We start from the raw sequence: 11,074 nt of genomic DNA, 5'->3' as shown, positions 1-11,074 counted from the left end.
AAAAATTAAACAAAAATATCAGAAACAATATATGTGGAGCTCGTGGCACAACTCGAAGGGGATCGAAATATCACTGGATTGCATGCTACGATTTTCGGCTAAAATCGTCCCATAAAATCGGGGCAAGTGACGTCACTTTCAAGCTCTATGACAATGGGAGTTGGAGTTTCACAGTTGGCTGTTTCATGGCTTTCGCTTTGACTTTCACCTGTTTTTCCTGCAGTTCCCCTGAAGAGTGTGGAGGTGGACGTGCAGGTGCAGGGCCATGTGGCTACCGTGTCCTCCAGTCTGCTGTACTTGAACCAAGAAGAGCGCCCCATGGAGGCGGTGTTTGTCTTCCCGCTGCCCGCAGAATGTGCCCTCTGCCACTTCAGTGCCAAATTAGGAGACGTGGAGGTGGTGGCAAAGTTGCAGGACAAACAGAGGGCAAGTACATTTTGTTTGGTCCTGCTTAATGTTTACATGAATATGGGCAGTCATGGGTGAGCGGGAGTAATCAACCAGTGCTCTCCCCCATCCTCCTCCATGACTGAGGTACCCTGAGCATGGTACCGTCCCACCGCACTGCTCCCCATGGGGCGCCACTGAGGGCTGCCCCCTTGCACGGGTGAGGCATAAATGCAATTTCGTTGTGTGCAGTGTGCAGTGTTCACTTATGTGCTGTGGAGTGCTGTGTCACAATGACAATGGGAGTTGGAGTGGAATTTCCCAATGGGCTTTCACATGAATATGTTAAATGATGTTAGCAAATTTTACTGCCAAGAGTCAAGTTTTTATCTAATCATTCAATAAAATGAGAATTGAGAAAGCCCTTACCCTCTGAAGTATGGGCAGCAGTGCAGGCACTGTGGTAGCCTCGCGAGCCATCCTACGTACTTCTGCCAAAGGATTGACTCCACTACGAGTCTGGCCTTGCTTTTCTCTGGAGTGTCTGGAGCGGTAGGATTTTGATGCGCAACACCACCCCCCCCCCCCCCCCACCCCCCTCGTTGGTCTGCGCTATGTTGTTGTTGAGTAACTGTCAGTGATTGGGTGAGAGGTGTCCAATCATTTCAAACCGTGCAAACAGTGCAAACTTCCTGCTTCCTGCAATCGCTTTAGAGCAAACAAATGCCAGACCATGAATCCAAAATGAAATGGTAGTATTATGGGATGGTCAGGACCAGGCTAGCACTGTGGCTAAGTGGGCTAAAGTGCTGTACTATTACACTAGAGACCCAGGTTCAATTCACACCCAAGGTTGTTCTGTGAACACACCAGAGCCGACCTAAGCTATAAGAAGCGACAGAGTCGGCCTATGCCCGCTGAAAGCAGAATGCAAGCATTCCAACATTCCAATTGACTGCGGTGGCTGTCGCCCGAACCGTGCCGTTGCTAATTAGCACAGTATTTGCTGTAGTTCAGCTACAAACTCAAACTGTTGCTCAAGTCGCTCAAATCAGCTGTTGTCGCCCAAATCACTCGTGTCTAAAGAACATTCAGTGATGAGCAGCCTGTATTGAGATGCTACAATCCAGTGCCAAACAAACCCATTTTTACATTACAATTTTACGCAGGTAAAATCAGGCAATTTGGAATACTGTTTGTGGCACTGTTCTGCAGCTTCAGAATCAGGGTTGCCTAACTTGCCTGTCACTGCTAAACATGTACCGACTGAGTATGTCACCAAACACAGGCACTCGAGGAGTATGACGATGCACTGAGCTCAGGCAAGCCGGCCTTCCTGCTGGAGGAGAAGGAGCAGGGCTCAAACGTCTTCCAGCTGACTGTGGGCAGCCTGCCTCCGGGACAGAGTGCCGCCATCACGCTGGTCTACATCTCCGAGCTGGCCATGCAAGCTGACGATGCCCTGCGCTTCTGCCTGCCTACTGTGTTCAACCCCCTTTACACGCCACAGGGTGAGAGCCAAACACTATGGAGTATTATTGAAAATAGCTCATACTCTAACATCCATTATAGGCGAGTACATTTAGGGTTTAACCCCAAACAAATTGATACAAAAGGTTTTTTTATGGATTCTATTACTATTGGACCTGCTAAATGACATACTAAAAATCTAGTAAAATCTGACTTTGGGAAATGAGTTTTTCAACATGGCTGCCATAGGCTTATTATAAGGGTCAAGAGACACTCCAGGTGAATAGGCCAAAAAATGTAGCTTGCCAATATCACCATGAAACTTAATCCGGTGATTACTCACATATTTGTGAGAAAAAAATGTATTGCAAGTTTTCTGAAATGTTATGTTTTAATATGGTAATTGGAATAAATCTAATTAAATATGCATTCAATTTCAAAATACAAGAACTCAAAATCTGAAAAAGCCAAGCTCAAAATGACTCTTTTATTTTGTTTCTAGGAAGCCAGAAGATATCTTCAGAAGAGATTATGGACATCTCTTTTTGTTTTGTAGTAAATCTAAAAATCTTTGTGCAGACACACCAGCTAGCATTTTTTTTTTCAAAACATGATTATTTAACATCTCTCTTAGATAAATAATTGAGTTTTATGTGTCTCAAGTTCTTCCAGACATTCTGGTGGTATCATTCTTAGCATGTATCAAGGGCAAGGTCAGCTGTCCTCAAATCATAGCCTCTCCACAGAGGTGTCCTAAAGGCTGGTGCTGGGAATCCAGTTTGCCATGTACACCACATCACTGGGCCATGTTATCTGTTCTCACAGCTTCTCATACTACTGTTACTCCGATGAAGCAGTTACTTTGTGCCAGGTGACTCCACGGTCACACACATTTCCGCTTGCCTCTCTGAACTATCCACAAGTATGAAGGAATGCAACCTTCAGTTGAGCCTCGTCCAAATGTACTGCTGGTGATCCCAGCCAAAGATTTAGGTTGCCATGATATCGAGCTCAATATGGATTCTGCTACTGTTGCCTCAAATAAGGTCACAAGAAATCTAGGTGTCATTGTTGATGACCATCTATTATTCTCTGACCACATAGCCTCAGTTTCCCAGTCATGTCCTCTTTTTCATGCCCTAACTGAATACAAGGCCCTGACCCTTGCCTATGAAGCTACAACAGGCCCTACTCTGGCTTACCCGAAAGCTATGCTAAAGCCCTATGTCCTTTCAGGACATTGTCTGTCTCCAGTACCAACCGTTTCACCTTGCCCTCTACTTACACATGTAGTGGCTACTGTCTATTCAGTTCAGCTGCTGAAAGACCCAAAATACCTAGTGACACCATGATTCATCACTGATGATGTGCCCTGACAAACAGCACATGGATATTATCATAGCAGTAGTGTCTTTATCCACCCAAACAGCACTCCAAACAAACAGATCCTGAAAACATGTTAGTTCATGCCAATGTAATTATCATGTAGTAACCTTTATTTTAAAAAACTTTGATCTTGAAAATGACACCTTTCCTGAAGTCAGATTTTCCTAGATTTTTAGTATGTTATTAAGGACACTTAGGTAACACAATCAGTTGAAAAACCTTTTGTATCAATTTTTTGGGGGTTAGGTCTTTTTTTTGCATAGATGTACTCGCCTATTATTATATGTCTATCTAATAGTGGTGTCAACAATAATCGATGCGGCAATTCAATGCAATGCAGGGCATGGAAGATTCAATTCAATGCGGCAAGTTCCAGAATCGATGCGGAAAATGTTTTAAGTTTCAATTACTTCCGTGGATATTTCAGGAGTAAATGAATGTTAAATTAAATAAAAGCACTTCAAAGCGTTGAGAACTGCAAGACTGATACAGAAAACAGCCAATAAAATGTTGCTCAGTATCTGACTACTTGTTTTGCCTCATCATGACTGATGAAACATTTGCTTTGCTTTCAGTAGAAATGTAATGTATTGCAATGCATCGTAGAATTGAATCGAATCGAATCGAATCGAATCGTGAGGGCAGTGCCAATGCACACCACTACCATCTATTACATTCTCTGAATAATGTATTTGGTAAAATGAGTTTCATACCGTGTCATTTTGTGTCATCGTTTTCAGACATGGACCAGAGTCCAATGGTGGCCACTATAACATCAATGCCGGTCGATGGCGTTCCTTACACTTTGGCTGTGAGGGCTCAGGTGTCCTCCCCCCAGCGCATCTCTAAAGTGGAGTCCAACTGCTCTCTGGAGCCACTGGAGTATCTCAACTCAGATCAAACAGAGGCCAAGGTATGAGGAAGTGCACACTACTGTGGGCGGGCGCAAGGCAAACTACTTTCTCCCAACCTTTAGCTTAGATTGTAATTTCCGTTTTATTTATTACTATTACTATGCCTCATTGTTACATATAGGACCATGCAAATACACACACAACACAAATACCTCTATTTTTCCTGTATGTTCTTATTATATGTCTTCTGTAGTTCTGTCTTGCAATAATGTCTGCATGTCTTCTTGTCCCTGTCTAAGGTATGTCTCTATGTTTATTCCAATATGTCCTTGCATGGGAAAGTAAGAAACATTATTCCAATTTTTTGTATGACTCGTGCATGTGCAGGGTTTTTATCCACTGAACTTCTCAATTGTACAATAATTGAATAAAAACTACGACCAACAATGATGTCAAACTGGTGGCCAAAGGAAGGGACAGGAATAAGCAGTTTCCCTTGCACATGAATATCAGTTTAGGACAGTTCAGACTACTTTTACATTTGATTTCTTTTCTGTAATCTGCAAGGTGAGTTTGTCCTCGGGGTACAAGTTTGATCGGGACGTGGAGCTGCTCTTCTATTACCAAGACGCTCACAAGTCTACAGCCATCGTGGAGGCTGGACAGGAGAGTGCAGAACCAGGTAATGCGGTCTTAAAGGATAACTTCTGCCAATTTCGACATGCAGTTGTAATGCTCACACTACCCTGTACTTGTCAGTACCTGAGATTTTTTCTTCAGCCTTTTTCCGAGATCCTAGTCATTGTAATGGGGGCAGAGTTTGTATACATATACAATACAATACAATACAATATCAGCAGACAACTAGCAAACAGAGATACAACTGTGTTATAATATTTGGAGTAGGCCTATGTTAAGAAGGTTTTTAATGTAAACAAAATCTGCCCCCATTAAAATAGCTTATATCTCGGAAAGGGCTGAGCCGAAAAATGTAGCATCACCGGGTACTGACAAGTCAAGGGTAGTGTGAGCAATACAACAGCATATTGAAATTGGCATAAGTTACCCTTTAAAGGACCACTTCAGTCAATTTCAATATGCTGTTGTATTGCTCACACTACCCTTGACTTGTCAGTACCCGGTGATTCTACATTTTTCGGCTAAGCCCTATCCGAGATATAAGCTATTCTAATGGGGGCAGCGTTTGTTTACATTTTTTTAAAAATATAACATAGGCCTACTCCAAATATTTTCCCAAAAGGTACCGCTGTTTGTAGTTGTCTGCTGATGTTGTACGTATAACCTTTCGGATGTTTTTGGCAATAAATACAAATGTTTTTTTTTAAATGGAAACAAAGCACTGCCCCCATTGCAATGACCAAGATCTCGGAAAAGGCTGAAGGAGAAAAAAACCCAAAAAACCCAGGTACTGACAAGTCCAGGGTAGTGTGAGCATTACAACTGCATGTTGAAATTGACTGAACTGGTCCTTTAACCTGATGATCAGTTGAATAATTCTTTGTTTGGCATTTCCTTTATCCTATATTGTGTGATGTGACATCATGCTGTAACTGTAATTTCCAGGATAAACGCCCTCTTCTTTTTTTGTTTTTGACTCTCAGGCTCACTTATGCGTGATCCCGTTGTTATGCTCAGCTGCTACCCAGAATTGCCAGCTTCAGAGACTGGGGAGTTTATTTTTGTGATGGTCCGCTCGTGCAGTATGGACAGCAAGATGCACTCTGGAAAAGATGCCAAGAAGCGCATAGACAGTGCTAAGGTGTCATCATTGTGGAATTACTGTATTAGTAGGCTCTTTATTAGTAGGCTCTATTTGTAAACTCTTATGTAAATTCACAAAGATTTCGATTTTTGTGTTGTTTATTTTCTATGCTATTACAGTACAGTGTTAAAGGGACACTCCACCCATTTGCATTAGACTTTCCATTGTTAGACACCCAGTCATACTTTCGAATGGTCGCGCAACACTCTCTCAATTCCCCCTGAGACAGGAGAAATCTCTATTCACCTCTTAACACTTCCTCCTACACTGATGTAAAGATCATCATTTTGCATCATTGTAGGAGGAAGTGTAAGAGAGGTGGATTTCTGTTGAGACAACAAGCCTCTTTCCCACCCATTCAACTCCGCCCATAGGGGGTTGGACCTAATGCGCTAACAGACCTATAACAGATCAGTGTGCCAGTGCTTTTGAAATCACTGGCATTGAGGCTCCAGTAAGTCACTGGCAGAGCTGCCTGGGTGTGGCCTGTGGAACTTGAGCATTGCAATGCATTATGGGGATTGTTGTCACAAATCCACAAGCACTAAAAAGTCATTTTCTGCCTTTTCTCGGCCAAGAAGGCACCAAATTAGAAATGTATACTACTATTCTACTACATATATGACCCACTTTCAATACATATTCCTGTCTCCACCAGTGGAATGCCCCTTTAAATGTTCATTCAGATGTTCATTCAATCCTATTTGTTTTCCCACCATCAGGACACCCTTCTCTTGCTCCTCAAAAGCCTACCTATGGGCTGCTACTTCAACATCTATGGCTTTGGCACCAACTTTGAACATATATTCCCGTCAGTATGTTGGCAGATTTTACTTTTACAATAGCTTGTTTCTCCATTACTTTTCAAATGCTGTGTGTTTATTGTTATCTGGCATAATAACTTTTACTTGCAGGAAGAGTGTTGAGTACAACCAGGAGACACTGGATGAAGCTCTTGCCAAAGTGAAGGGGATGAGGGCGAATATGGGAGGCACTGAGATCCTGCCGCCAATGGAACACATCTACAGCCTGCCCTGTGTTCCCAACCACCCCAGACAGGTGAACAATTAAACAGAGGGGGGTAACACTTTACTTGACGCCGGCGTCATACGTATGACATAACAGTGTCATAACAGTGTCATGAACAAGTATATTACATTACATTACATTGCACTTAGCTGACGCTTTCATTGATGCAAAGCGACTTACAACTATTATTTTTCAGGGTATTGGTTAAAGTCCCTGGAGCAATGTGGGGTTAGGTGCCTTGCTCAAGAGCACCTCAGCCATGGATAGAGATGTAGGGAGAGGTCAGTGGGGATTCGAACCGGCAGCCCCTTCATTGAAAGACCAACTCTCTAACCACTAGGCCACGGCTGCCCCAAGTCATAAACATAATGCCAATGTCATAAACGTGTTATGACCATGAAAAGTTGACATTGTTAGGCCTTTCTTTGTCATAACCGAATTTCACTTAAAGACAAAGTCATACAATGTGTATGACATTGACATAATGTTTATGACACATTCATGACTGCATTATGACAATGTTATGACACCATTATGTCATACATATGACGCCGGCGTCAAGTAAAGTGTTACCAAAGGTGTACGAAGTGAAAGTACTCTTACTGATGTACACTGTACACATAGTTTATACACCAGTTATTCTACTGTACCTAAATACAGTATATCTCATAAGTGAGTACACCCCACACATTTTTGCAGATTTGTGAGTGTATCTTTTCATAGGAGAGCATTAAAGAAATTTCACTTTGACTCAATGATAAATAGATACACGGTAAGAGTACTTTCAGTGTACAGCATTATTGGGTTTTTTTTCAAAATGTGCAGCACCTGTTCAGAAAGTTGTAGTAAGGTTTATGTTAATATTTCATTTGTTTACATACTATACTATACATACATTTCTTGGTTTTATCATCAAACATGACAGAGAAATCCTTTCTGCGAGTGCTGCCACGATGGCCAAACAAATATCTGGAAAAGCTTCAGTTTCAGAGCCTCAAGTCTATGCTCCAGCCATTGCTTTGCGGAGGGCAGGGAAAACTTCCAGGGAGGTAGCTCAGGACCTTGGCAGAAGTATACAATGGTTGAAAAAGTGGTTACAGAAGTTCTCTGATGAGTGCACTCTCCTTATTTCCAACTGCCTACATCCAAAACAATCATATTTACACTGGCAATAGAATGTAGTACCACCTTCTGGAACAGGTCAAGTTCACTGCCCTGGGGAGCACCCTTTGGGAGTGATGTCATTTTCAGGGCTGTGTGAGTCGCATGTTGTACTGCAGGCTACCTTACACTGGCTTTAAAATAAATGCACTGTTATACTGTACATCTTTGCAGTCGAGTCAATATTTTTGCAGATGCATGGAATAAATTTGTCATGGAAATGTAAAGAGATTTACATATCTAAGAGCAGTGTTTTACTTGAACTTGTCAAATGAACTATAGTTCATGAACTAGTTCATTATTTGGGCAAATGTGAACTGAACACACACTGTTGACTGTCTGATGAATTATGAACAAGTTCATTCTGGAGCCTGTGAACAAACTACAGTACATGCAGCTTTATCTAATAGACTGTCACATTTCCTTAGTGTTCAGGTGAAAATCCAGCCAAATACATTGCAAAGAGCCCTAATAATATAAGATGATGTCTAACAAGACAGAGACAGATGACGTCTAACAAGACAGTTTCAGAAATAATGTGTGAATTTACAGTAATTTCTCTCTTTCACAGCTCTTCATTTTCACTGATGGAGAGGTGGGAATTGGAAACACAAAGGTCGCATTGAACCTGGTAAAAGCTGATGTAAATCCTACCCGGTAAGTAATAGAACATTGAATTTTAATGTTTTTTGTGGGACTTTTTTGTATAAGGAAAGGTCTAGAAATTGGGATTGTGTATGTGTGTCCAGATGCTTCTCTTTTGGTATCGGTGAGGGTGCCAGCACTGCTTTCATCACCGGCGTGGCCAAGGAGGGTTCTGGGCATGCTCAGTTCATCACTGGAAAAGACCGCATGCAACCCAAGGTAGGAGGCAATTGGAAGTATAAAGGGAGCAGTCCACATAGTTTTGGCAAAGGACGCGCTCAACTTCTTGGAAAAACGAAAGTCTTTGGGTGCGCGATAAAATGTATCAAGTTAAGGAAGAAAAATCCGCACTCACAAACTGCGTCTCATTATTTATTTATATTACCACCATGTCCAAAAAGCAAACGCGTTTCGGCTATCAAGCCTTCATCAGTGCGTGGTACCACTCACTGATGAAGGCTTGATAGCCGAAACGCGTTTGCTTTTTGGACATGGTGGTAATATAAATAAATAATGAGACGCAGTTTGTGAGTGCAGATTTTTCTTCCTTAACAGTCCACATAGTTTCCAATCTGAAATGTGTTCTTTGTTTTATTTTCTGAGGAAGGAAACAAGTTGCAAATAGCGATGGTATTTCTGGCTGTTCATATGAAATCGGTTCGTTCACGAACGTCACAAGACTACAGTAGTTGCAAACGCTTCATGTGTCTTGAACATGGCCGGGCCCACATCTTTTCTCAGGTGATGCAGTCTCTCCGCTATGCACTGCATCCGACAGCGAAGGACATCTCGGTGGACTGGAACCTTCCCGATGGCGTGTCAGTCTCCACTTTGTCCCCTCTACCCACATTTCTCTTCCACGGCCACAGGGCCCTTCTGTATGCTCAGCTCAAAGGAGAGGTGAGTAAAAAAAAAAAAAATTACAAGACATTTTATTTAAAAGTGCCTTTCAAAACACTCAAAGCCACTGCACAGAGCGAAGCAATAATAAAACAAGACGCATAAAAAACAGATTGTAAACAAAAATAAAAGAAAGCAGAGCAGCAGGGGGGTATTCCAGAGCTGGGGAGCAGAGCAACTGAAAGCTCTATTGCCCATACTGAGGCGGGCAGATGGGACAGAGAGGAGGATGGAGGAGGAGGAACGGAGGGAGCCAGAGGGAATAGCAATTTGAAGGATATTCAAATTGGGAGGGGCAAGACTGTGGATGCCCTTGAAGGTGTGGAGGAGTATTGTTTAAAATGAATTCTACACTTGATAGGGAGCCAGTGGAGGTGTTGCAGGGGTAATGTGGTGACAGGAAGGGGTCTTAGTATGATGCGAGCAGCTGAGTTCTGGACCAGTTGGAGCTTGTGGAGGGATTTTTGAGGGAGACCAAAGAGGAGAGAATTACAGTAGTCAATGAAAAACGCGTTTCACGTTCAATCTCTGATGTATGCCCACCAGGACTCTGAGCAGCACACATACAACCACTCAGATGAAAATGACATATTTGAGGAGATATTTTCAGATATATTGTTTTCAATTCAATCTATTTCTATCGTCCTGGTCTTTTTGGCTTGGTGTTGCCCTGCCTCTGTGGAGAGGACCGTTAACCCCTTAGCGCAGAGCCTATGTTATAACATTACTGTCACCAACATTGTAATGGCTATGTCTTAATCTGTTACTTACTGCTCTCAGTACTGTCATAGCAATGTTGTTACGATGTAGTTGAGTACTTTCAGCAAATAGTGAATAGGCCCACCGGCGACCCCTGCTGCAGTAAGAGGCTACGTTTCCCTGCTATCAACCATCACAGAGATAACTTTTGGGGTGCTTTCCCCCATTTCCCCACATTTACATTGGTCCAGAATGACCTTTGAATTGTATTTTTGCAAGATATTGTATAAAAACGTGGATCATCATTGACATCATGTCTTGCGTCAGGAAGTCACAGGAAAGGACGGGGCTTTCACCGATTGTCATTGTTGTTAGGAGGACATGACAATGTCATGTTTGGAGTCCCACACCTTCACTTAAACCATATCCCCACTTTTAAGTGACATGAGTCTGTCACACAATTGAATAGAAGCACAAAATAGTGTAAATAGTGTAATTTAACTCAAGGGGAGGTGTAATATGAGCTTATTTCCAAAAAATGGGACAGTATCACTTTAAAGCAGACACCATTTATTCTTTCTTATTACGATTTCAATGAATATTAGAACACATTGTAAGACCAATTTATGCTGACATGTAAGAAATTCCAAACTTACTTACTTTTTCCTCCCACTGTTAGAGCGCTGGAATTCCGGAAGGATCTGTGACGATCCAGTACAGCCTGCTAGACCAGACGGTGAGGAACCAACTCGGCTTCACT

General features: G+C 42.3%; 1 protein-coding gene across 1 annotated transcript; it reads left to right on the top strand.

Moving 5' to 3' along the window:
* Positions 1 to 216: 216 nt before the first annotated feature.
* Positions 217 to 9,807, top strand: LOC134448124 (von Willebrand factor A domain-containing protein 5A-like; the record flags this gene model as incomplete). Its single annotated transcript, XM_063197882.1, has 11 exons — positions 217 to 426; positions 1,676 to 1,898; positions 2,683 to 2,728; positions 3,949 to 4,156; positions 4,665 to 4,806; positions 5,720 to 5,877; positions 6,603 to 6,691; positions 6,795 to 6,939; positions 8,642 to 8,727; positions 8,820 to 8,934; positions 9,457 to 9,807. Coding segments are annotated over 11 exons (1,686 nt in total), but the record flags the coding sequence as incomplete, so codon positions are not given.
* Positions 9,808 to 11,074: the final 1,267 nt, after the last annotated feature.

Source organism: Engraulis encrasicolus, chromosome 4 (genome assembly GCF_034702125.1).
Source record: "Engraulis encrasicolus isolate BLACKSEA-1 chromosome 4, IST_EnEncr_1.0, whole genome shotgun sequence".
NCBI lineage: Eukaryota > Metazoa > Chordata > Actinopteri > Clupeiformes > Engraulidae > Engraulis > Engraulis encrasicolus.
This window is presented reverse-complemented; position numbering and strand designations above follow the sequence as displayed.